The sequence below is a fragment of the Acanthopagrus latus genome, chromosome 12, assembly GCF_904848185.1.
Source record: "Acanthopagrus latus isolate v.2019 chromosome 12, fAcaLat1.1, whole genome shotgun sequence".
NCBI lineage: Eukaryota > Metazoa > Chordata > Actinopteri > Spariformes > Sparidae > Acanthopagrus > Acanthopagrus latus.
The window spans coordinates 21,533,415-21,560,983 of record NC_051050.1 but is presented as its reverse complement, the minus strand read 5'-3'; the positions used below and the strand labels follow the sequence as shown (position 1 = coordinate 21,560,983).

General features: G+C 40.3%; 2 protein-coding genes across 6 annotated transcripts in view; one reads left to right on the top strand and one right to left on the bottom strand.

The window, feature by feature from the left end:
- The window catches only part of arhgef28a (Rho guanine nucleotide exchange factor (GEF) 28a), a 47,899-nt gene extending 30,356 nt beyond the window's left edge, over window positions 1-17,543 (bottom strand). For 3 of the 5 annotated variants that reach the window (XM_037117287.1, XM_037117289.1, XM_037117288.1), the window contains exons 1-5: window positions 17,373-17,538; window positions 15,580-15,742; window positions 9,194-9,248; window positions 2,788-2,932; window positions 2,331-2,702 (exon numbers count right to left, since the gene is read on the bottom strand). In XM_037117287.1, the coding sequence (XP_036973182.1) occupies window positions 2,331-2,702; window positions 2,788-2,932; window positions 9,194-9,226 (550 nt within the window). In that variant the 5' untranslated portion in view covers window positions 9,227-9,248; window positions 15,580-15,742; window positions 17,373-17,538. Of the gene's footprint in view, window positions 1-2,330; window positions 2,703-2,787; window positions 2,933-9,193; window positions 9,249-15,579; window positions 15,743-17,372 lie in introns of all 5 variants that reach the window. The other 2 variants (XM_037117291.1, XM_037117290.1) reach the window with 2 other exon arrangements.
- Window positions 17,544-22,277: 4,734 nt separating this feature from the next.
- On the top strand, window positions 22,278-27,180 carry ankra2 (ankyrin repeat, family A (RFXANK-like), 2). Its single transcript, XM_037117545.1, has 9 exons — window positions 22,278-22,408; window positions 22,685-23,033; window positions 23,152-23,310; window positions 23,403-23,468; window positions 24,369-24,466; window positions 24,566-24,691; window positions 24,844-24,910; window positions 25,537-25,617; window positions 26,165-27,180. Exons 2-9 carry the CDS (start codon window positions 22,742-22,744, stop codon window positions 26,218-26,220), a joined length of 945 nt encoding a protein of 314 aa, XP_036973440.1. The 5' UTR covers window positions 22,278-22,408; window positions 22,685-22,741; the 3' UTR covers window positions 26,221-27,180.
- The last annotated feature ends 389 nt before the right edge of the window (window positions 27,181-27,569 follow it).

Sequence of the window (27,569 nt, the reverse complement as noted above, 5' to 3'; positions counted from 1 at the left end):
GAACAACACGAAGTTCATGGAGGAGTCAAGTTGAATTACAATCTCAGTCACACATACAAAATAGTCGATCAACCAGTTTGCCATGTGGCAAGTCCACACTTGCACCATACATCTTTCCTTGGTCACAATTCCTCTAATCTTTCCATCAAATCAAAGTGTTCGACAGCTGCTCTCTGAACTCAGTACAGATGCACATATCATCTGCTGCATACTGTATGTACGGAATGTAAGACAGAAGCAAACGGCGCAGATGAAGGATTGAATTACTCTGGGTCACATGAGATCTGCAGTATATCAATAATACTACTACCCAGAAAAACTGGATGTTTCACCGAGCCAACACCTGCTCCGAAACCGTTGCTGCCTTTTGCCTCGTGTGCAGCGGAGCATACGGGAGCGTAAACAGTTAAGTATGAGGGCAAACGATAAACTGTGACTCTGAATGATGCTTTTGATGCAGCAGCACATGGCGGCACCGGCTTGGCCTGAGTCCTCCACATACACCCTTCTTGTTTTGTAAGCACAGGATGAAAGAGAGCACCAGAGGTACTTTATCTCTGGGGCCTCCGCTGTAAGTGTGGGTGAGGAGCCGAAGGTTGCCATGGCTCTGTCTCTCCGACCCAGAAACAATGTGGAGAAGAGAATTCAACTCCTACGTTCTCTTTTTCCCTCCAATTTGTCGCCGGAGGCCTGAGACGAACTGAAGCAGCCCGTCACTTCCACAATGGCGCCGTTAATTGTGACCCAGTTTCGACCGGCTGAGAGAGGAGTGAGTGCTGAACATGCTCTTCATGCAAAGTTCAACAAACAAGAATGTCATTGTCGAAAAAAAATGGCCGGCAAATAGTGCACCATGGGTCGACACCTACTTTGCATTTGCGCCTCGCCCATGTTTTGCATGGACGTTTGCTTTTTATAAACAAGGCATGTACTCACAGGGGCCTGACGTACGTTTTTGAATGCATCCAGTGATTCTTGTCTTGTATCTTTTTTCTTCCTTGGCTAAATAAACAGCCAGTAGCTGCCTGCACCAGTTATACTGACCTATACGAGTGCATGTGATCTATTAAATGTCTTTCAGCGTAATTGAAAATACACCTATGTTCAAGCAAAAAAAAAGGCGATACTTTGGCATGCCCTTAGTGTTTCAAACTCATTTCCTAATAACAAAGAGAGACGTCACTGCTTTGAAATAATGAAACGCCATAAATAAAATCTGAGGCCGAACGCCAAAAACAACCCTGACACAGCTGCGGTGTGAAGGAGTTGGAGCGCAGTGCAGAGAGGAGGATTGTGGGAGTTGATTTAGTAGACGCAGAGGTCTGCAAGACAACTCTAATCTGACTGGGGAGGAATAATGGCAGTAATTGCTCCCTCTCTGGAGCACACCGGCCTCTGCCCGGCTGGCTGGCTGGTCCTGCACATCATGTGATGAAAGAGTCGGGCTGCGCAGTCAGATCTCATGTCGGGGTTGAAACCTGCTGAACACCAGAACACCACTGCAAGGATATTAACCCAAACGACTAATATTGTTTGTTTGATAAAGGGTCAGTTCACAAATTACAAAAAATCTTGTGGTATCGGGCTATAAAAATGTATAGTTATCTTTACTCTCTTACTGGTAACTTTTGTTATATATAGGCTATAGTAAGCTTAGTAGAGATCGATTTTCAGATCGTACTCTCTTTGTGTTAGATCATTTGATGATAAAAATGACAAAAATCTTATCAACCTTCCATAATGCTTTTGTGGAAATCTGGTCATTAGATTGAGCAAAAATATGAATATATGTCAAAACCGTTGACTTTAACAATGGTCATTTTTGGCCAGGTGCAAGGAAGCTTTTCTTGAAATTGTGTCTCTTTTAGGACCTGATCAGACTCAGTTTTTATACCCAGAGACAACTTTTTTACAGTTTTCTCACACCTTGATGTTTTGAGTGGCTCATTCATCTTGCACTCTGAGAAACAGGCTGTAGATCTCAAATGCTGAGCAGATAACACCAAAACTGCGACTAGATAACACCAATAGGGAAGTTTCCAGAATCTACATAACAGCACCAACAGCAAAAAAAAACATTTTTTTAAAGTAGGACAAAAAAATTCTCAGGAAGTTTAAGTGCAGAGGGGATTCCCTGATATTTGACCTCTGTGGTTTTCTATGATCCAGGAAGTAGCCAAGCACAAACTAGGACACAAGTGTCCTTTAGAAGTGCCAGAAGGCATCAGTGACAGGCAGGGACTGGAGTGTAGACAAAATGACCTCTGCCAAAGAAAAACCTACAAGACCGCAGCTTGTTAGTTGCACTCTCACTCTCCCTATTTCATTACCTTCTCTTGGCTGACTCTCCGTGTTTTCCCACTGCTGAGGGTAATCCATGTTGGCCATAGCAAGTGTGATCTTCTCGTCCAGGTGCCTAAAGCCGGTTTCGTCACCTGAACTTTGTCTGAGCTGCACGTCTTCCTCGCTGCAGTCTGACCCTTCAGCAGAGAGCTCTTCGTCAGCTGCCCGAGTGGAAAACCTCTTCAGGACTTCTAGGTGGCTCCGAGGGCCGAGGTGGTCCCTGTTTGCACTCAGGTACTCTGCAGCCTCCTGGGCAACGTCCCTGAGGTACTCAAGACATGCTTCATCCTCGCATGGCTTGACTTGATCTTCTGTGTAAATGTAGGATGTGACAGTGACACTTTCCACACGGGCATGACCTGTGGAAGACAGAGAAACTCGTGATACAAGGCAGATAATCACCGTCAAAGAGTGACACTTGAGTGTTGTTAGAGGTCGACATACCTGGAGCTGCGAAGCAGAGCGTCATCCCGTCATCTCCTGTTTTTGCTGCAGTCACATGCGAAAGTGTAGAGCCTTGTACAATCACATAAAACTCTGCATCCTCAGGAGCTTTGGCTTGTAACCTTACGTGGGCCTCCACCTGTCCCTGAAATAATAAGAAGAAAATACCTTTACAGCACAACCAATATAAAATCTACACTAAATGATCACATCGGTTGCAGAGCATGAACACCCAAAGTCACAGCTGTTTACAGACAGGCAGGAGAGCTCAGATTACGTTTTAACTTTTAGGGTTAAAAACTGGATTCATCTTCACTCAGTGGTGAGTGCTGAGTCGAGTGAGAGGTTGAAACTCGATTCAAACACAGACACAAACCCTCTGTGTTTGCCATCACTTGCTAGTTTACAGATAAGGTACAGTAATGTGGCTGTTTGGTGCAAATAATGAATCACGCATAGTAGCACAAATTAACACAAATGATCCCACGGTCAAATTTGCAGCATGAGGCAAAAATTTGCTTCCCTGGTGGTGAACACAACATTTAACAACCCACTACTGCTGATAAAAAACATTTATCTGATGTGACTCAGCCACAAATGCTCACAGATGAGTTTATAATCCCTCCTGGAAGTTATAGCGACATGTGTCCAGATTAAATGTACTGTTACCTTACAGAAGTGTCACAAATGATATCTTGAAAGTAACAAAGTAAAAATGACTAAGAGCCCTTGATATACAGCTTTCTCTAAAAGGAAACGTCCTTTGCTATCAAAGTGCTGACACATTCATGCTGGGTTCACAATACTGATCGTACTGGATGGAAGGAACAAAAATGGGGCAGTGGGGAAGAAAAGAAAAAAGATATCCGCTCTTTCCTCCCAGTGGGGGGTGAGCTGCACCCTGCAGAGCGTCTACTTCATCATCCACCTTCATAATGAGATTATTAATTTCTGTTACATCACTGACCTTGTTTTTTTTTTTTTTCCTTTTTTTTTTTTTTATTGACCTCATCTAAACTCTGCTTATTCCCACATCATCGCAAAGACACCCATAAATCCCGTGACTGTCTCCGATCCACTGATGACATTGAGGGCGACTGTGCGTGAACGCAAACCCCAAACTGCAATTTACTGCATCCGATACGTCTCCGCGGCATTTTAACCGCTGATTGCAGGAATGTCAAAGCATTGGGTTAGCAGCGCAACATGCTGGAAGAGTGAAAGTGGAGCCTCTTAGTCACTGACAAAACAAAGTAAATGTTTTTCTCCTCATTATCAATATAAATCACCAAACACAAACCACAAGATCTACTTCCCCTCGCCAGTATTATTTGCCTCCGCAGGCTGACCTCCACAAGAGGGGTTAGCTCAGAGTGTGTCTGTCACATTCAAGAGGGATCGCATACTTGGAGTTTCATGCTTGTGCAATATTCTTATCTCCTGTTTTCTTATGCTCAGCTTAAGGGTTTTATCTTCTGATTCATGGGTCTATTTTTATTGTTAATACTTTTGGCTGAGGCATCCATCATGCTAAAAATGTATTTTTAGGGCCTCAGTTCAGCTTTACATTTGCAGAACGTGACCTTTTCCTTCTCGGGTCTCTTAAAACTGCATTTTGTGGAGTCTTCATCACTGTAACGTTGCTCAATAACAAGGGGCTGGAACATACGCAGCTGATAATTACACTTAAGACTGCGAATGGATTAAATGTAATCTTCTCCATTATGTGTAAACAAGACTGAGACTCTACTGTAAATCAACAAAAGAAACTGCGAGGCTTTCTCCGCTGACATCAGCACGCTGACAAGCTCAGACAGACAACGCCTCCACGCTGAAGCTCAGCAGATAATGTTCACCATGTGCACTATGGCCTATAGTTCAGCATGTAAACATGCTGACATCAGCAAATAATTAGTAGCCAGACTGATAAATACATCAGATACGATAAATTGATTTATTGCAACATTTGACTGAAAACCTTAAACATTAGCCTCACCGTGGTTGTGTAAAAAGTCAGGAGATTATCAAGGTCATCAAGATAAATCATCTACGGACTATGAATGCAAATTACTTAAGTAATTTTGAGGTACTTGTACTTTACTTCAATATTTCCATTTTGTGGCACTTTATTCTTCCACTCCACTACATTTGGGAGGCAAACATTTTACTTTTAACTCATATCAGTCTCCCATTTCTTCGCTTTGCCCCGAGACTTCTGGAGCTTTCAACCGCTGCTCCTTGAGTCCAGCCCGGAGTGGTTCACAGGTAGAAATGTGACTGACCTCTTGTGCTAGCGCGCTGTTGGTTTTGACTGATAACAAGAGGTCTGACTCAGACATCGGCCAGTTTCTCAGCTTGTTGTGAGCTGCTAAGTGGATAGCTGCTGTACCACTTAGTGCACACTTACCGCCGTTACCGTTATCGCTGATTGTTTTTCCACCGCGCAACCAGATAAGATGTCGATCCGTGGTTTGTGCAGCCTTTCCTGTTTTCTGTCAAGAATAGCTAGACAGGAATAAAAAAATCTTTATATTTTCAAAGTAACCAAGAAATGTTATTTTATCTTTTTGCAATGGAGCAACTGTTCACTGATGTGTTTTGGACACAGATCTGGAATTTTTGTCTATATCTGCATCAAGTAGCTTTCTTTATTCTCCATGTTTTGTGTTTTATTCTCTTAAAATCGCCCCTCAGCTAAATGTCTTTGAGAGACATGAAAAAAAAAACACAAGTGAACACTTAGTTTTAACATCTCCTGATATTGTTTTCACTGCTTCAGGGAGGCTGTAGTTTCCACTTAATCCTCCCAACCTCAGATCATATTGGTTTTCACAGGCACAATGTGATCAGACTGGATCCCATCTATATCTCCTTTGCCTTGGGGAGGAGGATGGATGGCTGGCTGGCGGTAAGACGTCAGACCGATGTGATCTATGGCCTTTTCTCCATGGCGTTATCATGACACAACCTGATCCAGTAACAATGAAATATTCAACACCTCGTGGTTTTACCCCATGCCTCCCATATGGGCAGGTTTCAGGTCAGGTATAATGTGTTAACTACGTAACATAAACATAAGGAGCGTGGTATAAATCTAAAAGACAACCGTGCGGTGTGAATGATGACACAATAAGTGCTGGGTATTAATATTTGTTTTCAATAAACGCCAAATCCAAGGATACACCAACAACATGATTTTATAATCTCCTCGTGTTTTCGTTCATTCAGCTGGGAAAAACAACATCAGATCTGCTGCCTGTGGTCTCCAGGAAACCGGCAGTCATCAGCTTTAGAGCTCTTTGCTGTGATCTCCTGAGTGCAACACGTAGGTGACGTCAGGGGAGCAAGATCACTGCCACTTCAACAACAAAAACAGCTCCGATAACAGTCAGTCTCCTCGGTGAGAGACGGCCTGATGTCAGATGGAGTATTTTTTTAAATATTAACACGTTGAGAAACTGACATAAATGACATATTGTCTCATTAAGAAGAGAAGTGTTGAAATCATGATACAGAATTAAAAAAAATAATCCCGTCACTATAAATCATTATAAATGAGCGAGCTAGCTTTGATCGAAACCCAACAGAGAGCTGAGAAACAGCATTTGTTTGGATCAATCAGCTTTCCACACGCTCAATCAATTTAATACAAATTTAAACAAGCTAATACATCAAGAGAAGCCTTTTTCAAACTCGTAAGAGTGTTTTAAAGTGAAAATACTTTGAATATTCGTAAGTCAAAATGTACCGAGGTGACATGTCGGGCAGGAACTGCATATCGGCGCTGAAAGAAACTCAGCGGACCAGAATCTCATCGGAGTCTTGAGGGTGACAGCTAGGACGGTGCTGTAGGCCTTTTTCTCATACTCAGCTGACGCACATACCTCTGATTTAATCTGCTGTGCAAATGAGACATTAATAACAACTCTACATGTCAGATAATGCTGTCAGTAATGCTGGAGTGCTGCCACAAACATTTCATTTCAAAGGAAAGGGGAGGAAACAGACTCATTTTTTACATAATAATAGCAAGAAGTGTCAGAATTTTGTGTGAAATGTTTAGTGAAATCATTAAGACTCAGAGTGATATTCTTTGTTCTGCGATACGGGAAAGCCTTTTGACTGAGAGCACATGTCTGTTTGTTCAAACTAAAGACTTTTTTTTTCCCCTCCTCTTACAATTGACTGTCTTATCAAACGTCAATAAACAACTAGCAGGGTGGGGTTTTTCTGTTGGTTTGACGTGTGAAAAGCTTGGCAAACACATTCACCACAGCCCTTCCAGGGGAAAAAAACATAAACCTCAACACAGAGATATCCACTAGCTTAAAGAGCACGGAGATAACTATCACTATCACATCATACTCGCACATGAACAAACATGGAACAACATGGAAACAGCTAATCTATCTCTATTCATGAACATGATGTGCTGTGTTGAGGTGATAGCTGCCATACACAAAGAAGACTGTCTAGAGCCATTCAGGCCTAGAAGTGTATTAAGCAAAATGCTAACATCATGCTAACATGCTTACAACATGTTAATTAAGCAACATGTCATATTTATCATGATCATTATCTTTGTTTTACAGTCTTAGTATATTTGTTCCTGTGAATGTTTAAGATTTTGAAAGTCAAAAAAGGTCAGAAGCTCCCACAGAAAACACTGCTTTCAAAAACCTCGTCAGTAGTCCCGCCTTTAATCATGTGACATCACACTAGGTCACCATGTCACACATTTGTATGATAAACGGCTCGCAGCTAATTTGCCACGTAAGAACTTATTTAGCAAAGCTGCTCTGTTGTTGTCAGTGGTGCTGGCTCAGGCATGTATGAGCTGACCAATCAGAGGTGACTTGGAGGAGGGGTCTTAAAGAGACAGGAGCTTAAATAAAGTGTTTCAGACGGAGAGGGAATACAGAGCTGCTGCACTGGACAGTCTGAGAAAACAGGTGTGTTTACTGGGCACTAAAGCATGTAAACCTGTTCCAGTATTAACTGAAAATAAATTTATGAACCTTAAAAAACTTTTTTGCATGATATGTCCCCTTTAAAGCTGGGATTCTTAAGACCATGCCATTCTGATAGTTGTTAAGATATCTTAGTCTGAAATAAGAAATAAAAAAAACAGTGGACTGACCAGTAAAAAAAAGGCCAGTATGACCACCCCCAGAGCATTGCCACAACAGATGGCTGAAAACTGAGAAACCCATTTGTGTTTTGTATATTTCTCTCTTACAGCTCTCAGATTCCTTCTCACCAACATGTTCACACAGTGTTCTTGCAGGGGGATAACTTCTACGGACACATACACACCTGGTTGAACAAACTCCCTTTGACGTGAAATCCTGCACTGGAGCTCAATAAACCCTCCTCAAACACAGGAACCGCCGCACAATTCAATGCAACCATTTATCCATTGATCCCGCCTGACAGTACCTGCTATGGGCCTGACGCTGTGTTGCATGTGTGGAGGTGCACCATAACACTTTTCTAAGGGTGTTACAATAACAGCCTTTATATGACAGCAGTGCGCCGCTGCCTGCCCACACAAAGCCCGGCATTGAAATCTGGATCTCATTCAGCGCCGAGAGTTGCTCCTGTTGAGCTGTGACCTTCGAGGGTGGAGACTCCACTTCCTCTTAATGGAGAGAGGTGTGTGTGCGAGTGGTAGAGCTCGTAATGATTCACATGCCTGGGTTTTTCAGACCAGGTCCTCAATCAGCCTCTATGAGCGAGTGGGGGATTTGGAGCCCTGCCCCCCCCCACCCCCCCGCAACCCCGTCTGAAACTGGTGACACAGCAAAACAAGCAGACACTCTGCTTACCAGAAATCTGGCAACGCTTCAGTGATTGGCCCACCCAGGCTTCCACACACACGGGAGAATAGGGGTGAGAGAGAACAGAAAGAATGAGAGAGAGAGAGAGAGAGAGAGAGGTGGAGGATATAGAGGAAAGAGAAGACAGATGAAAGTAATTGAGAGAAAGTGAGTCAAAAAAACAATAATTCAAACATGCCTGCACTCTAACAAGCTTCCAGAAAATGTGTATTCATTAAATTCATACACCAGCCTCATTCTGGCTCTAGCCGGGCTTTTGGTAGGGACTTGTCATTTGGCAAACAGGCCCTGTAAGGCCCGGCTTCCCCAGGGACTGAAACCCTCCTGGCTTGGGTTTCACCTGCGACACAAGGCTTGCCAGTCAAACCAAATGCACAGAGGGACTGGGAGAGAGAAAGAAAAGAGATGGCTGGAGGGGAATGACTAGAGTGCTCTAATTCTGGTGAGAAAAAAAAAGAAGAAAGAATTGGGTCTAAAAGTGGGAGAAGAAATATCCAGATAGACCACACACACACACACACACATCACACACTCACAGACTGGAACAAAAACATACAGGCACTTACGTATAGAGGCACCTCTCTTCTGTTCACCTCCATTTTGACTCCATCCACCACAAGCCTGGAGAGAAAAGAGTCATATTAGTACAGTTTCAAGATAATAAAACCAAAAACCAAAAACCTTTTTACCACATAGTTCTTTGCATCGCATTGATTACTTGAAATTGTTCATAAAGTCGCAAACAGTTTGCTCAAAAATGTTGAAAATTCATTGTCTCTTATTGCCAAGTGATATTTGATGTTTTTTAAACAAGGAATATAACAAAACCTGAGGTCACTTCCAGGTGAAATCTAATATGTTTATGATGTTTTGCTAACAGCCTTCAGGTGACTGAGGTATACCTTTCTGTACAGAGGAAGCTGCAATAACTACAGCAGAGTGTCCAGTGGTTTGGGGCAGGACGCAGCAGTGGAAGAGACTGTAACTGTATCATCAGCACACACCTGATCTGCTGTGACTTCACTCTCAGCTGTGAATAGTGCATGACTTCAAAGCCTAACAGTGGTGTCTGTCAGCTCGGCAGGTTGTCCAGACGATCATTTGCATGAGATGGTGCCGTCCAGACAAGCTGTAACTGTTTTCATTCTGTGGCTCAGAGGGTAATAAGCACAAATCTTCCCTCTCAAAAGGTCCCAATTACTGGAAGAGTGCAGATAATAATTAGTTTTATTTATCTTGTGATAGTTTTCTCTACAGATCAATTCATCATAGGGTGCACATCACACATTCTCGCTCAAATGAACCGTCTTGAAATGTTTTGTGTTGATCAGCAGTCCAGAACTGTCGAGGGAAGTTCCAAAAATATATTGGGCAGAAGATCAACAGTGTTACTTTGGACGCAGCTACCAGCTGTTTTTAGCTAAGTTGGCTAGTTAGCTAAGTTAGCCTTGCAGCTAGTGGCGCTGTTAGACCGCTGGGGAGTCAGCGCAGGCCACCGGACTCAGCAGCATCCCAGATCGTGTACGGTACAGAGGTGATTTACAACAACCCTGACTATGAATTTGGGGACGGGAAGACACGGCAGGCCGGGACAGTAGCTGTATGAGGAGGGATGGAAAGTAAAAAAAAAAAAGTTCTGGACGTATCTTACGAATTGCATCTTCAAACAGAGAAAAGCCAAAAAAAACCTCACCTCTCTTCACATGGGAGAAGCTATAATCAGAGAATGAGGCACTTGGAAAAAAATACTTAAAAGATTAGTCAGTTAGCTAACTTTATCAACTTACTGTTTCAGTGTTGATACCATTATTCTATGTAAAACCAATTATTCCACAAGCGAAACATCCAATGATTTTATTTTTTTTTAATCCTTTATCCTTTCTATCTTTTTACTCTGGGTTAAATATCAGATTTCTTTATATTTAAGAAAGCAAAAGTATGAAGTGACACAGTTGACTGACAACTAGTTCAGGATCCAGTGTCTTTACCAGCGTGTCCAGTCACGTTATACTGTAATACACTAACCGATGTCCTCTGGTTATGTGTAACAATAATATCACTAGCACGTTTGCGTGCTGTAAAATTGTTTCCGAGGGACATCTTATCAATAGAGGAGCACAATGCCACAGGCCTGGGCGTCCATCTCTGTTTTTAATCCTGCTCTTATCAATAGGGCCACACTGTGAAGTGAAACTAGAGAAGCTTCACGTGTCATTTCACAGGATAAACATTATCCTCAGTTGGCACGTCGCACCCCATCACACCAATAAAAGTAAATATTGAGCTATACTGGTGCTTATGCAAGGTTTAAAGACTTAATCTGAATCCACAAAGAGAGAATCGGGATCCGTCTTGATTTGAGTTTCTTGAGTTCAAAGGTGAAAAACCTGCTTGTGAATCATCTAGGAGCAAACAAAAGTGACCTGAAGAAGGAAGCTGTAAGGACAAAATGTAGATGAGAGTATTTGTGTCAGTCATTGTCCTCAGCCTGACTTCAGCCTCTGACACGTTCAATGTGAATGAGAAACCTGAGCTGGCTCGTGGCCACGGACTCCAGAACAGAGCGTGAGAAAAGAGATTACACATAACAAGAGAAAGCACGCTGTCAAAAAGCATCTGGGAAGCTGGTTCTGACATCTATGTATGTGATTCACATATTTTGCAATGAGGGCGAGTCGATCGTGTTGTCCTGGACATATTTTCAGGTGATGCATGATTGAATAATTTAATTCGTCTCACATGACAAGCTAAAATGAAAAGGTGCCTTCCTGCTCTCAGACCTTTGACATGCAAGTTGAAAGTTATAATTTGGTACACGGAGATAAATTTGGCACCAGAGAGTCACCTCTGAAACTTACACAGATACCACAATAAGCAACACACTCGCTCAGCTGGTGTTAGTCAAGTACTGTACTTAACTGCAATTGTGAGGTACTTATACTTTATTTCAATGTTTCCAATTTCTGCTAAGTAAACAATTGACATAATGTGAAGAAATAAAAGTTTGGTGTTGTGATGTAGCCAGCCAGTCTTCTGTATTAGTGCTATAAAGTGTTGTGCTCAGAACACCGACTCGTAACTACTGCTAGCTGCACTGCTAAATGTGCTAACTGGCTAAAAGCAGCTACCAATAGCAGCAACTAGCGGTTACACGACCGATGCTGCCCTCTATTTGTTTGAGTGTGAATTCAACAGATGGCCAAATATAACATATTACACCTCTAATCAAGTCAATAAATGGACTGGAACTGGCTGGTGCTAACTGGTTAGCATTCTAAATTTGGTAGATATCCTTGCAACACAATACAGATCAATCAAAACTGTTGATTCTTCACGCTCTGTTGATAGTTTTAGTTAATTTTCTAAATGTTTTCAACTAAAAGTCTCACACATTGTACATTTAAAGGATCTATTTGATGGAACAGTTTGGTTTTTGAGTCTTACCTGACCACATGTGACCACTCTGGCTATCCCAATTCTTCAAAAATGGACATTTTGAGGTTATAGTAATTTTGACAAATTGGGAGTGAGACTTAAAAATAGTTTTCTTTTTTGCTTCTTTTTTTGTTGTTGTACAATTAGGACTTTTAAGGGCATTTGAATTCAGATACTTTAACACTTTCACTCAAGAACTATTTGTATTAATGACTTTCACATATGACAAAGTGATCAAATGTATTAATATCATCTACATTTACTGAAATATTACTTCTGGGTACTTTTCACTACATTGTTTAAAACAAGTAAACCTCTCTGCTGTCACTGGATGAACTGGTCAGTAAACCCTCAACACAAGGAAATGAAAACATTATCACTACTCAAACATTTAATACTGCAGGAACAGTAAATGACCTCTACTGCTTTCACCGGGAAGTGAAACTCAACAACTGCAGGCAAATACGGTCCGTAAACGCAGCGGAACAAAAGGGTTTGAATCGCTCGTTTTACCTGTGAACGCACCACTTTGATCGTCTATAAATCAATAAAACGACATGTTCAAAAAGTCATGCTGAACATCATCGCTACAGTCTTGCTTTCTCATCGCTTGCATTAAATTATATCATGTTTTCAGCTGTAGATGAATAAACTTGCCATTACCTGCTGGCTCGCAGTTGCTCGCTCCGATCTGCTTTGTGAGCTCAAAAAAAAAAAAAAACCCGCACGACTCAGTTATCTCTGTGAATAAAAGTTCCCCCGCTGCTTCTTCCTCAGTAAGCACACAGACTTTTCACACCCTCATCCCGCATTGCTCCTGTGTTTAGTCTGAGCTTCGTCCGTGTGTGTGTCCTCCGGCAGAGAGTCGGTTTGTCTGCAGGTGTCGTCAGAGTTTGTGTCTCCAGTCTGCAGCAGCGGTCCGCTCCGCTGGTCCAGCCCCCCTCAGCACCGACTCTCACCGGGGCTGCAGGACTCGAGCCTCTCCGGGGGGGTGTGGAGGCAGGGACACACTCACATGATATCACAATGCGCTTATAATATCATCCCCATGCACTTAAAATCCTCTGCAGGGTGAGTTTAAAGTGACATTTCACGCTTTATAAACTGTGCGTTATGCTGCTGTAGAGCCTCTGCATCAGGGGTGAGTTGTAAGTTCAATTTCCTCCAATCAGAGGCAAGTTGGAGTGATGTCACTTTGACTTTGGGCCAGTTGCACTCAGGGCTGTAGCCAGGATTTTTTAGAAATACTGAGGTCATGCCCCGCAATCCCACAGCCCCCCCACACCCATCTGTCCATAAAGTTTTGAAGACTATAATATCAATCTGTTTCATTTCTCTGCATTCTGACAGGATTATAATAGTTTGGGAAATAAAAAATCAGTGCCAGCAAACAGATGAAAATGGACTGAATGGAGGCACTGCTTCACTTCACTGGCTCCCTGCAAGCTTCACGATCCATTTTAAGATGTTATTGTTCACCCTGGTGCTTTTGTTTGTCCCCAAATCAAAGCTGAGCTCAGAAACTCTGTCAGGAGTTGCCTCGACATGTCAGGCTGGCCTCCGAACTGCCTGCTTTTAAATCCCATCTCAAAACACATTTTCTTTATTGCTTTGCTTTTGTTTCAGTGTGATGGTTGCATTTCATGTTCTTGCAGTCTTTGGGATTTATTGCGTTGTTTTATTTGTGCTATTTTCTGACCAACTGTCGTTTTCAATGTGCATTATGAATTAATTTTGACTTGACTTGATGATTTAAACTTAACTTAAACCATCATGTGGTAAATTACTACGACAGTTTTACTTCAATTATCAAAACAAACATTTTAAATAACCCCAGGTGTACCAAATGTGTTCATGTGGTAAATTATTACGACAGTTTTACTTCAATTATCAAAACAAACATTTTAAATAACCCCAGGTGTACCAAATGTGTTCAGTCCTGAGAACTTTAAGTGCTTTACAGACCAGAAAAAGGATTTTAAAGTCTGTCTTTTGACACACAGGGAGTCAGTGCAGCGACTTAAAAAACACATTCAACCAGAACTGAGACAAACACGCAGAAACCTTTCTGTGCAGACCACAATGAGGCGGCGTAACAAGCATATAAACTACTTTAGCTGCTCAAAATGACCTTTTATCGATCTGCTTCCTGATATCACAGGCAGCACTTCAGGTGTCAGAGGCTTTGTAACCCTGGTGACACTCACAGCCGGCATGAATTTATTTTTTCTGCCACTAAGAGGCAGCAGAAACAAGCTGTGAACACAACCCTGCCGTTTGAATTTGATATTGTGCATGTGTTGGCAAACATTACCCAAAATGCATCTCATTTTGAATCACTCAGTCATACTTGTTGTTGTGCTAGTGGAGGCTAATGTTGCAGAAATCAGAAGTGGACAAGAGACGTCTGGTCATCTTCTTTCTCCACATAAACAGTTTTATTTCATTTTCAAACTTTGTCTTCAACCAACACTTGATCAAGTGACATCACATGAGGCAATTAATCAGACTTTGTGTGGATTTTTATCAAATTTAGTCGGAATCCCATCACCAAGAAAAAAACTGTGATGTGTAAAATCAGTGAATTTGGAGCTGATAGTGGTTCTCGATGAAATGTGCAGGGAGTATCAAAGTTATGACAGTTCATCCTCTGGGGACGTGGATGTGACGGATTTGACGAGAGGATTTTCCTCTTTAATAAGACGGTCTGTATCGTTTTCCGGGATTATTTTTGTAACATTGTTGGAGACTTAGAAGAAATCAAACACTTTCAGCAGACGATGTTTGACAGTTGCCCCAAAGGACTACGCTGCAGCCAGCAGAGATAACAGTCTGGACTGCTTTCAAAACCTTTTGTACCTCTTAATTATTTACAAACCAAAAATATAGTGCAGTTTTAAAAATACATGAATTTCCCTCTAATAAGAGGATCATTTGAGTAGATGGTGTAAATGTGTGTTTTTGTTTTTCCACCATTACAGTTAAAACGAGGCAAAACTGAAATCTACCATTTTCATCACAGTTGTTAATTGGTGAAATGATCATTTGTCAGATTGCCTTCATGTATATGACCTGCGCCCTCAAACACAGCAGTACCACTTCTGGCACAATATGGCCGACAGGTGACTTAGTTCTGTTGTGTTTCCTCAACCAATGATCTGAAACCACAATGACAGCTACCACACCTTTAAGTATGTGTGTCACTTTTTTGTCTAAATCAATCATTCCCAAAACAGGAATAGATAATGAAGGTAATGGGAGCCTTGGTCTCCACTGCAGAAACAAATGTGTTAATGTATTAAATATAGTTAAAGTATTGACGATGCCACCGAGAGCAGGCACTGTACTCCATCAAAAGACTCAACACATTCTTAAAAAATCAGGAATGAGCAGGATTAAAACCAAAACCGAGAGTAATTTTAAAACAAAAAGGGTTTATTATGTAAATAGCCAGTAAAGACACCAGTGCTCACTGTCTCTGAGCAGGTGAAACTGTAGTCAACAAACAACTGATAACCTGAAGGAGTTGTCATCAGAAGACGGATACTCAGATATTCTGTTTTCCTGCTGCTTCAGGCTCCTGTTGTGGCTCGTCTCCAGGGTTTGGCTCGTCTCGACTGCTGGTGTTGTTCGTCTTGGCTGCTCATCTTGGGTATTCTTCGTTTCGACTTGTCCATCACCTGCAGGAAGATGAAGAAGAGCAGTGGTAGTTTGATGTCTCTTTGTGTCGTTTTTTTGTTTGTTTGTGGAGGTTTTGTGTTTTTTATGGAGGTTTTGTGTTAGTTTGTTTGTGGAGGTTTTGTGTGTTTGTGCAGGTTTTTTGTGTGTGTGTGTGGAGATTTATATTGTTTTTAGAGGTTTTGTGTGTGTTTGTGGAGGTTTTGTGTCTTATTTGTGGAGGTTTTGTGTGTTTGTGCAGGTTTTTAAATGTGTCTCTACCTCAGTTGTATTTAACCTGTAATCACTTTTCATAATTTGTTTAAATGAAATTTTAATTTAATTTAATGGGAAGAAGATTTGAAAACGTCGATGGGCGTAAAGTTACTTTGTACGTTCATTTAAGTAGTGTACTTTTTGAGACTTTTTACAATTTTGAGGTACATGTACTATTCTTGAGTTTTTCCATTTTCACAACTCTCAGAGACCCTCAGTGTGTTGGTCAGAGTCCTGAAATTGACAAAACACATTTACATTAAGATCATATTTCATATATTTGCTGTGATCACTTAAAACATGTACATTAATATTCTAAGTTCAGAGAGCATATTTAGGCTTGGACTGAATTAGCTGAAACCAAATATGTGAACTGAGAGTGGGAAAAAAAGAATTCAGAGGAAAATTACTGACAAATACTGGTGCAAGCTGAGGAGCAGCCTGGAAAAATTTATTTCAGGTCCCATTTTCTATTTTATATCAGTGAGTACTCAGTTGAAAACAAGGTTTACAGATCTAAAGGTTGAGATAAAAAAAAAATCTTCAGTCAAATAAAACCTCACTGAACTACTGTTAGCTTCATTAATGTGATAAGAGTAAATGTTCAGTCGAGTTAGCAGACAATGCTTGATGCGTCTTAAAAAAATCTCTAAATTAATCAATGTTTTATGCCGACTTCACCAAGACTAGCTGCTTGTTTTAAGATAGTGACCCAAATTGAATTTACTGGGACATTACTCTGTTAAAAAACATGGCATAGAAAAAACGTTCAAAATCCCAATGGAGGTTTGGTACACCGGACACAACATAATGTACATAACGGATTTATTTAGATGTAATACGATAATTGTGTCAATCAATTACAAAAGCTCTCATGCCGAATTTACTTGAACTATTCACTTGTTTGGGATCGCGTCTCAAATTGAATGTACTGTGGAATTATTATGGTTATAAACACGGTAGAGAAGAAAACCTTCAAAATCCCAATGAGGTTTGGTGCAGCAATGAAAACAAAACATTGCTAATGCATTTAATTCGATGTGTTTCGAGGATTATGTTCCAGCCGAATTAACCTCGACACTTCTCAGTTTAATGAGACATCTCCAGGTTCATATTCAGAATAACTTCAGACACATTTAAGGCAAAAACAAACCATACTAAGGCTGGTTCTCTTACTGTGCTTAGCCAACACATGAGGGTTATACCTAGCTTAAACTCACTGATATACAAAGATAACATCTGGGTATCTTTCACCTGGAGAGAGGCAAAAAATAAATGATCTATAAACTCCTGAGTCGACTTACTACACAGATTAAATATACTTTTACTGTAACTGTACAAAAAAAACAGCTGATTTACACAGAATTGTTTACATACCATGTTGGCGTCCTCTGAGCAGCACTGTTCCGATCAGAGTAAAGATCAGACATTTAAACTTTAGGAGGGAAACGCACTCACTGAGCCATGGGCGGGTCTTACTTCACGCGCCAAAATGAGTGACGTGGCACCTTTCGGCGCGCACCACCTGCGGTCGTCACCGGGTCTGTGGGCGGGACTTAATTTGAACGCGAAATGAGCGAGACTGTTGACTTCCACACTGCCTGTTTTTAAATTCTGTCTCAGAACACTTTTTTTTTTTTTTTTTTAATTCACTGGCTTTTGATTCAGTGTGATGGCTGCCTGTCTTTTTCTTGTGTCCTTCTGGTTTTATTGTAATGTTATTGTTTTTTGTGCTATTTTCTGATGGCAAACTGTTTAAAATGTGTGTTTTAAATAAATTTTGGAAAAGTAACAAAAATGGCCAATTTTGATTTAAATGTATTACATTTGACTTAATCCATCATTAATATGTGGTAAATTCACTTCAGTAATTTCACTTATGCTTATGAGAGAGTATTATATTTAAACTATGATGTAACCACTTCCACTTAAGTCACATCACTGAGTACCATTTCCACCACTGACCTTTTGGTGTTGCCGGCTCAGGAAATGTCTCATTCACAGATGATAATAGTTTGAGACATTTGTCAGAAGTCTGCTCTGAGGAATGTGCTGTTCAAAACATTATCTAGGTGTTATTATTATCTCATGTCTATTTATAATGTCGTAGTCTTTGTCACAGTCAACATACAGATGAATTCTCTTCTTGTTTGGCTAAAGATCAAAATTCAGTCTCAAGATAAGATGACATCATCACTTAACAACTGTTTATTCACAGCTGGTTGAGTGGAACTCCTTGAGACTAATTATCTAAATTTGATGATTAAAATGAGTGGACTGCCCTTTTATAGTTTGGAGCTAGCCATCAACGGCAGTGTTTTATGTGTACACTGATACTGCCGTATTGATACATTCAACGCATAACTACATCTTTTATTGTCTGTTCTGTTGACCTTGTTTTCCTTTGCACATGTTTGTAAAGTGTGAATTCGTTACACTCGTGGGTTTTGCTTTTTCCTTACTTGGCCTGATCTGACCAGTCACTCATGGTGACGGCTGTTGTTAGCTGATGTCAACATTTACGCTCAATGACTTAATGACTCATTTCTGCTCGAGCTAAACTATGTTAAGCATGTATTATTATCATGCTTTAACTGTATGATCATAGAGCTAGCAGGCCTACTGATCGTATCATTATAGCATAGATGCAATTGTGATGCTAAGCGTTGACATTCAGCAGCAGCTCACTTCCAAGTATTACATTTTAATTCAAACAACGAAGTGTAGAATCAGGTATAAATGACTTGTGTCAGCACTGCAGCACTGCTTCATATCAGTGTTCAGTTTGCATGAAACACTTCCTGATGCTCTGCTGCTGGATAGAGATCTGTCAGGCCTCAGTTGGACCATAAACACACACACAGAAGACACCCAGACGTATGACGGGAAGCCAGAGGAAGACTTTCCCACCCTTCCTGCTCCCACACTTATTCCACTGACTGATAATGAGCAGCAGATTAAAGCATCTGAAATGAGGCCACAGCTGACAGTCTGCCACAATGCAGTCTTAAATTAAACACAATCAGCAGTCTGAGTTAATTTAGACTTTCTTGTGGACAGTTTTGTCTTCCGTAATTGGGGAGATTAAAGGCTTATAGACCATTTGGAGAGGGAACAAACCCTTTTTATATTTGCCACACTCCTGTCAAACTTTGGCGACATCTCCTGGCAAAAGTCTGGGACAGTACAAAAGTGAATGAAGTGACGATGCTGCCATCATGTGGAGGTTTCCCGCACGACAGTCAACAAACAGCACATCATCTGGCACCTCACACTTGTTTCTCTAAATAAACTGCACAGTGCACCACAGAGTGACACCCACAAATCCGAGGAATAGTTTGATGCATGCTGATCTTGTTTTTAGTGTGTGGGATCCAGATCCAGCATGGAAATCATCACCCACAGGTGCACGTGATCTTGATCTTGGGCGGGTCACGACCTTTCACCTCCACTGTCTGGTGGTATAAACCCAGCACAGCCGCCATTAGACTGTTTCAATCCCGCCTCCTTTTTTTTGCTGAAAAGACATTCCACACACAGTCCAAGAATAACAGCTTACGACTCGCTGTGTGGTAATTTTTTTACATTAACAAACTGAGCCGCAAAAAGCTCCTCCTGACCTCTCGATCACACCAGTCGTAAAAAATTCAGGCCTTAAGTTGAGATTGAGGGATTTGAATTTTGCAACACAAGCCTCCTCATTCAAAGCAACGTTTTAAATTCTTTCTTTGTTCTCTTTGTTCTGGCATTGAATGAAGGTTTAATTCCAACAAAAATGCCCAATTTCTGGTGTTTCCCCCCCTTGTGAGTGTCTTTTACAGTAAAAAGTCAGTAAAAAAAGGACATGAAAAGTCAATGAAACCCTTTATTTGGGAAGAAGAAGGGTTGTAGATACTCCAGTCCATTTGAAAATCACCACCTTGCACCTTTCAGGCCCCAGGGGGTCAAATCAGAACAAGTAGGCCGACATGTGAGGCACTGCGGACCACTCACTTCACCTCAATTCACAGCAATTAAACAGAAAGAAGGCTAATGCCATGTTTATACCATTCAATTGAGGGATTTGAGCAATTCTGAGAAAATAGTTGCCGTAACCTCTAAATCAGATTAATACGTTGGAACCTCGAGCAAAGAAAATAACCACTGCTGGAGCGAATTTGTAATTCCCCGTCATTAATGTGGTAAAGCGATCTAATAGAATATCAAACAAGCTCAAACTCTTTCTGCTTTGTTGAACTTTTCTCATGTAAGCCCCCTTCCTGAGGGTATGGCGTCGCTATTTGATTATTATTCAGAGCATCTGCTCATCAGTGGTCAGTAATTACTTTTACACAGCCATGAGTTGGATTTAAAGTTATTAAAGGAGCCAGGACAAGCCAGATGATACTGGATCAGAGCCTATAATGATGTCAGTTACTGATACGCTGACTTTAAGTAATAAGTAATTGTACTTACGAGTTCTAAGTCCATCCATCATCATCTGTCTCTCACCCACTGCTGTGTTTCAGTCACAGAGAAAGGTAATGTTTGACTGAGGTGACACTCAGACAGTTGAAATCTTATATACCTGATCAGCTAGTCATCTTCCTTGAAACAGCAAAACCTGCTGAAATATGGCTTCTAACAGACCTCCTGTGGTGGAGAACCTGCTGACCAGAGAATTTGTCTCGAAAAGTTAGTTTAGAAAATAGGCCATTGGGTCAAAGTATTTTTTTTCTGGTGTGAATGAAACCTTTCTGCACAGACATCAGGAAGCAGAACGTGAACGTTTGAAAGTTACCCACACAGATGAAACCACATCTAATCAGGTTCATCTGACTGTTTCATGATAAATGACTATTTCCACTCTTAAATATAAAATGTGTGATGAATCCTGTCAAAAGGTATTTATCTTGAAACCAGGGAAACAATCCACAGAGTGCTCCTCACTTAGACCAATAAGCCTAATTGGATCTGACACAAAAATACTTTGCAAAGCCCTGGCAACAGACCCCGGGTCATGGGCAGGTCCCAGGGGGGCCAAGCTATTCAGCATTTCTGCCCTCCTGGGAGAAATCAGCATTACTATTGTTATCAACTATCCTGTGACACTGGCATATGGAATATCGTGTTTTTAATGTGGGATGAATGTCTGAAAGAAAATTGTGTGTGTGTCTGATATGATCAGAGTCGACCCTCTGCTGGTGATCCACTGGACTGGTTTGGATGTCAGCTTCTGTCAGTTTTGCACATCTGTTTTTAAGGTTTTTTCATATTTCACATTTTCACATCCTTTAATGTTCAACACTCATAAACACATGAATCTTTCCTCTTACTGACCACTCTCAGCACCTCTATTCACTCACTTCGCAAGTGCTCAGTTTCCTTAATGCTGTATTTACATTTTCAGTATAACTTTTTCATAATTTTCAAATTCAAGTTCAAATTTCATTATGTGTGTGTGTGTCCAATTCAAGTAAAAAAAAACAAACACTTTCAGCCACAGTGATACTGTGTTATGTAAAGTCCTTTACCATTGGTGATGTTGAAGTAACATGAAGTGTCTTGAAATGTGTTTTGTTGTTGTTGTTGTTGTTGTTGTTGTTGTTGTTGTTGTTGTTGTTGTTGTTGTTTTTAATCAATTGCCGTTCATTTGCAAATGCCACCTTGTCTTACAGGCCTCAGATCTGTCTTCAGGCTCCCATTTCAGTTCCTCTTGAGCACTTACAGAACTTTATTCCATTTGTCATTTTGTAAACAATCTTCAGGTTTCATTGGAAATTAATTTGTGCAGGAATTATTGTTTTTTACTGGAACAGACTTTTGGAGGGATTGAATTCCCTGCTTGTGTATGTTGCCTGACTCACTGACATCTCTTTTAATAGGAAAATAGCCTGGAATGATGAATATTTGCCTCCTCATATTAGTGAAGATATCAAGAACACATGATGTGAGCACCCTGATTAAATATTCTATTTTAGTTCTAGCATTTCACTGATGTGTTACAGAAATGTGAATTACTACATTTAATGAATTATTTGTCTATAATAATCACCATTGATTTTCTATATCACTATGCTATTTTGATGACCACATCATGGCTTCAGTTGTCACAACTTCATGTCTGCTTCAACTGAATTATTTCTGCTAATCTTGATGATATTTATAGTGTGTTAGGTTACGTATATATTGTATAATCCTACGGTGATAGTGAGATCATACATTTGGCAACTGCTTGAATGAGATATTCAGTCAGAGTTTAGAAATTATGTTCATTTTGGCCACCTGGTGGTTCCGGAACTAAAAAGAGGGAGGCTAATAGCGGACGGACCACGTTGAGGACGCGAGCACTTGCGCATGCGTACACCTGTCAAAACACCGCTACAATAGCGGTCGCTGCACGAGGATATTCAAGAAAAACAATGCATTTTCGAGTAAGAAATGTCTTCGTTTTTATTTATTAGCCCTTTTTGACGTCTAAGCTTAATGTGTGTCCATGTTCATATATGTTTGTCACGGTTAGAGAGTGTGACTAGCGAGGTTACGATAACAATAGCTAGCATGCTAACTGGTAGCTAACAGACAGGCATTTAACTAATATGTAGATTAGCATCGTCAGATCAAGAAAGCTAACGTAAACGCTTTAAGTAATGTGAATTGAAACAAAACACCGACTTTTGTTTTTAATATAAATTATCTCCGCATTTCAGGCGCGCAGTAGCCTCAGTTCAAACTCAGTGTGACGGTTCAGTGTGTGTGAGCGGAGGATGGACAGCGTTGTAATGTCAACCTCGGATGGGACATCTGAGTGTCCCCTGGGGTCTGAGGACATGGAGGGGATCTGCGTTATGCCGGATTTGAGTGCCATCAAGACTGAGCAGTCGACGGGAGATGACCCAGGCACCCAAAATGTGGCCATGGGCATCAAATTCATCCTGCCCAACCGCTTTGACATGAACGTGTGCTCGAGATTTGTCAAGTCGCTGAACGAGGAGGACAGCAAGAACATCCAGGACCAGGTCAACTCTGATCTAGAGGTGGCTTCTGTTTTGTTTAAAGGTCAGAGCTATGTTTATACGGCTCCAAAATTACAGTTACTCTAAATGGCGTTGACATTTCAATATGGATATGTTGTGATCATGTTGTAACCAATAAAATGTCTCTCTCTCTATTTCAGCTGAGTGCAATATCCAGACTTCACCTTCTCCTGGAATACAAGTGCGCCATGTTTACACGCCTTCCACAACCAAACATTTCTCCCCCATCAAACAGTCCACCACACTCACTAATAAGCACCGTGGCAATGAAGTCTCCTCCACGCCTCTTTTGGTGCATTGTAAGTACCACAGTTGTTCCGACTTCATTTATTACAGTGTTTCTGACAGGAATCAACATTTTCATCAATATATGCATGTTCTTTCCTTTCAGCCTTGTCCATTCATCAGCTGGCGGCCCAGGGTGAAATGGTGTTTCTGGCCAGCAGGATTGAACAAGGTAGGCCATACGTAACCATGTCATGTTATATATATGCTGAGAGAGTGTTTCCAACAAATATTAACCAAAAAAGTACAATTTTATTATCTACTCGCCCCTATGTCTGTGGACAGTTGGATGAAGTTAGGTAGTCTATCAAGTATTTCAAAAGAATCACAGCCAAACAGTGTTGTAGCATTCTCTAAATAAATGAAGTAGATGGTGACTTGTTGTTTCACAATTAAAAAACAACAACAAAATGAAAGTGCTAGATGAAGCTAGTCCAGTCTAATGAAAGTTTCGGTAAGCTAGCTCATGGGAGTGACTAGATAATGACTGAATTCTCATTTTTCTGTCGTGTTTTTTTTTTTTATTTTCTTGATCAATTTAATATTTCGTCAAAAAATGTCAGAAAATAGTGACAGCTGTCAGAACAACGACCCAAAAACCAAAGACGAAGAGTTTGTTGACATGTAAGAGAAAGAAATGGTACATTTTCAAAATTAAGAAGCAAATATGGACCGTTTTTTTTTTAATCTTTAGAAAAATTAATCAAATTATTTGATCATCATTATAGTTCTAATCAGCTAATTGTTTCAGCCCTACTACTCTTACTAATAAGTGCTTAGAGAAAAATATATACTTTATGTATAGTATAACAAGAGTAAGTTAATGTTATGATATAATAATAACTGTCTAATAGTGTTTTCAAACACCCAGATAACATATTGTGAAGACACAGAGTAATAAACAATAAGAGCAAAAGGATCTTTATTGCAATGTTGATATTACAGAAGTTCATGAGTCTTGCCCACTGTCAACTACAATCCTGCAAGGTTTAAGTAGATATAGATGATGGATGGTGATGAAAACATATGTAACGATTCCAATGTTTTGTCTTGTTATATATCATTTTTATAGAAACTGTGATCAATCTCCAAGATGAGGAAGGTTTCACCCCCCTGATGTGGGCAGCTGCACATGGACAAATCGCTGTCGTCGAGTTTCTGCTCCAAAATGTAAGAAAAGTTGAACTTCAGCGTATAATTCAGATATGAGAGCAGCATGCCCTTTTTATTTACTCTGTGGTTGTCTTTCTGTATCATTCTTCACTGTAGGGTGCTGATCCAAACCTCCTGGCCAAAGGGAGGGAAAGTGCATTGTCCTTGGCCTGCAGTAAGGGATACACTGATATTGTGAAGATGCTCATCGACTGCGGTGTTGATGTGAATGAGTATGATTGGGTAAGAATACTCAACGTCTGTAAAGATACAACAACAAAAATGTGATGGGGGAGATTCTGTGAGGTGGTTTATTGTTGTTGATGCTCATGACGTCATGTGGAGGCGTCAGTCTTCATGGCGGCCTGTTGTGATGATCCTCCTGTGGTTTTCAGAATGGAGGAGCCCCTCTGCTGTATGCTGTTCACGGGAATCATGTACGCTGCGTGGAAATCTTGTTAGGTGAGGACGAATCTTTTACTGAGGTATTTTTTCTGTTTGCACACACATGCGGTTACATACAATCACATGATGGAAAAAAAACTGTGACAGATGTGTCAGGAAAGGTCAGGAAGCCATCAGGTTTGTTTTATAACATAATTTGAAAAAAAAAAAAATAGCAACTCAAAACACAAACAAAGAAAGTTTAAACCAATAGACTGAAACATAATAGAATGCTTAAGAAAATAATTAACGTCATGAATTAAATGTGAGGTTTTTTTTTATTATTTATAAAAAGGATGAGCTCTTAATGTTTTTTTAGAATTCCATGATTGATGATATCTGAGGGAGGACTGGGATTTCATAGCACATAGCTATGAAAATGTCATACACTGAAAGAATGTTCAGTTTTCTGAAGAGTTTGATCTTGTAATCTTGCAAAAAAAAAATCTTGCAAAAAAATGTCTGGAGTAAATAGTTTATGTAGATTGGAGCAGAAACAATATTACCGTAAATCAGCTGGGGATCGATCGTGGGCTATATCGACCCATGCGAACATGGGTTTAACATTTGTTTTCATGAAATGTGTTGTGTCCAGCATAAACTTGTAAAATAATAAAGTCTTGGCCTTTTTGTCTGTCCTCCAGAAAGCGGTGCCGATCCTACTATTGAGTCGGATTCTGGATTCAATGCAATGGACATGGCCGTGGCTATGGGCCACCGGAATGGTACGTGTAAAATGTGCACATACTTGGAGCTGAAAATCGTGTAGTTACACAGGTTTGTTAGCAACTTACACCACAGAGATGTCCCTGAAGTTACAATCAAGCAGGTAAAGTCATGGATAAAACTGTTTGATATTGAATTTGGAAACCCTCTTCAATGTCCCACCTGCAAAAAAAAAACACTTTTACCAACAAAGCAAACTTTTAAAAGTTTTAGCAGAATTTATTGCAAATCAAAATGCTTTCTGCGCACATAAGTTTGACATATTGAGTGTCAGGATCCCAGTTTTCCTCCTCTTCCTGCTGATGCTTATTGTCTGTATCTACACTTGTCTGTGAAGGCTGAGTAGATTACAAAAGCATAGTTCTTGTTTCTTTAACCTGTTGATGGTGCATCCCACCACACAAGAGTTTAGGCATTTTTCTGTTATTCATTAGCAGGAAATTACACAAAATGCACCACCAGGCGATACAGAGTCAATGGAGAGTGATGAACAGTTTCCCCTTCTATTCTCACATCAGTAAATGACTGTGTTTATTTGTGTTTTAGTTCAACAGGTGATGGAGGCACACTTACTGAAGTTACTGATGGGAATCAGAGAATAAACTGTAATACTTGAGGAAGACAAATACCGAAGGCACACCGCTGGGCTCTGGACAATCCTGCAGCTCGCCCAGGCTGTCGCCCGACAGGAATCTTCAGTTCCATTAAGTGACATTTCAGCAGCATCGCATCGTATCAACATCATGTTGTTGGAACGATGCACATGAAGGTTTGTGCTGTGTGAATTTTCAATTTTAACCCTCTTTCAAACTATTTTACTCTGCACTTTTTTTCACTTTGAATGTGGAGCAGCAAATCGGATCTAAATATGCTGATTTCTAAAGAACAGAGAAGTCGAGTTCTTCTCTACAACCCAGCATGCATTGCACTCCACCTGTAGTCAGCTGCCAAATGTGCAGTGCAGTGTAGATGGAATGATAGACTTAGCTTTAACCAAGCATGGAGGTTTTGTTTTGAACCTTTTAATATTGCATATTGGATTACATGCCATCAGTGGCTGTTGGGTCATTTGTCCCATCATGACAAATGTTTTTTAAACCATCATAAAAAGACATTTTTAAGAGTTGAGTATTAATGTTATACGTTGAATTGCACAGACTGTGCTTTTATGATGCTGCCAAGCCGTTTGTTGATCCTGAAGATCTTTGTGTTGCTTGTTGTTTTTATTTATTTGAATATTTTTAAAATTGTGTCGTGATAAAATCTTCATATTAATGTAAATCTGTTTTGTTTTTTCTGTATTGTGATACTAATGTGCTTTTGCCTCACACCTCAGTGTCCCACAATATTCTTGTGGTGCTGTTTGCCACTGTTTAAGGGTGCTCGTGTTTTATACCAGTCAGATTGTAAGTGGTGTATCACAAAATAACATGTAATGACCTCAGTGTCAGTCTTCATTCTGTACAGATATTTATCTGATTGCAAGTCAAAAGGGTCATATTACTGTTTATAGACACTGAAATGGAAGCTGTTATTTAATTAAAAGATCTTTTTAAACCTCATTTGAGAGTCACAGTGATGGGGAGAATATACACTGTTGGGAGAACAAGTCTATAAATGTTATGCATCCTGCATTTTTACACAATTACTCCTTAACAGGTTATTTTTATTCCAAAATTGTAAATTTTACAAAGTCGAAACAGACGCTATACATGGAATGAAAAAGTCCAGCAATGAGCTAATTTGGGTTAAAAAGCATGAAACAAAAATATATAATTCTTTGTTCTAACAAGACCCATAGCTCTGTGCTGTACATGCTGTATTATAAGCTGATGAGGAGGAGGAATAAGAGGATATATTTTCATCAATATCTTTACATTTATCGTATCTTCATCTGCATCTTTATAGTGTACCTGGAAAAAAAACCTGTATGTTGCAGGCAAGATCGATA

Coding starts and splice junctions, on each gene's coding strand:
- ankra2 (XM_037117545.1), top strand. CDS start 22,742: ATGGACAGCGTTGTAATGTCAACCTCGGATGGGACATCTGAGTGTCCC. Junction 24,911..25,536: donor CTGCGTGGAAATCTTGTTAG/GTGAGGACGAAT, acceptor TCTGTCCTCCAG/AAAGCGGTGCCGATCCTACT. Junction 25,618..26,164: donor GGCTATGGGCCACCGGAATG/GTACGTGTAAAA, acceptor TTTGTGTTTTAG/TTCAACAGGTGATGGAGGCA.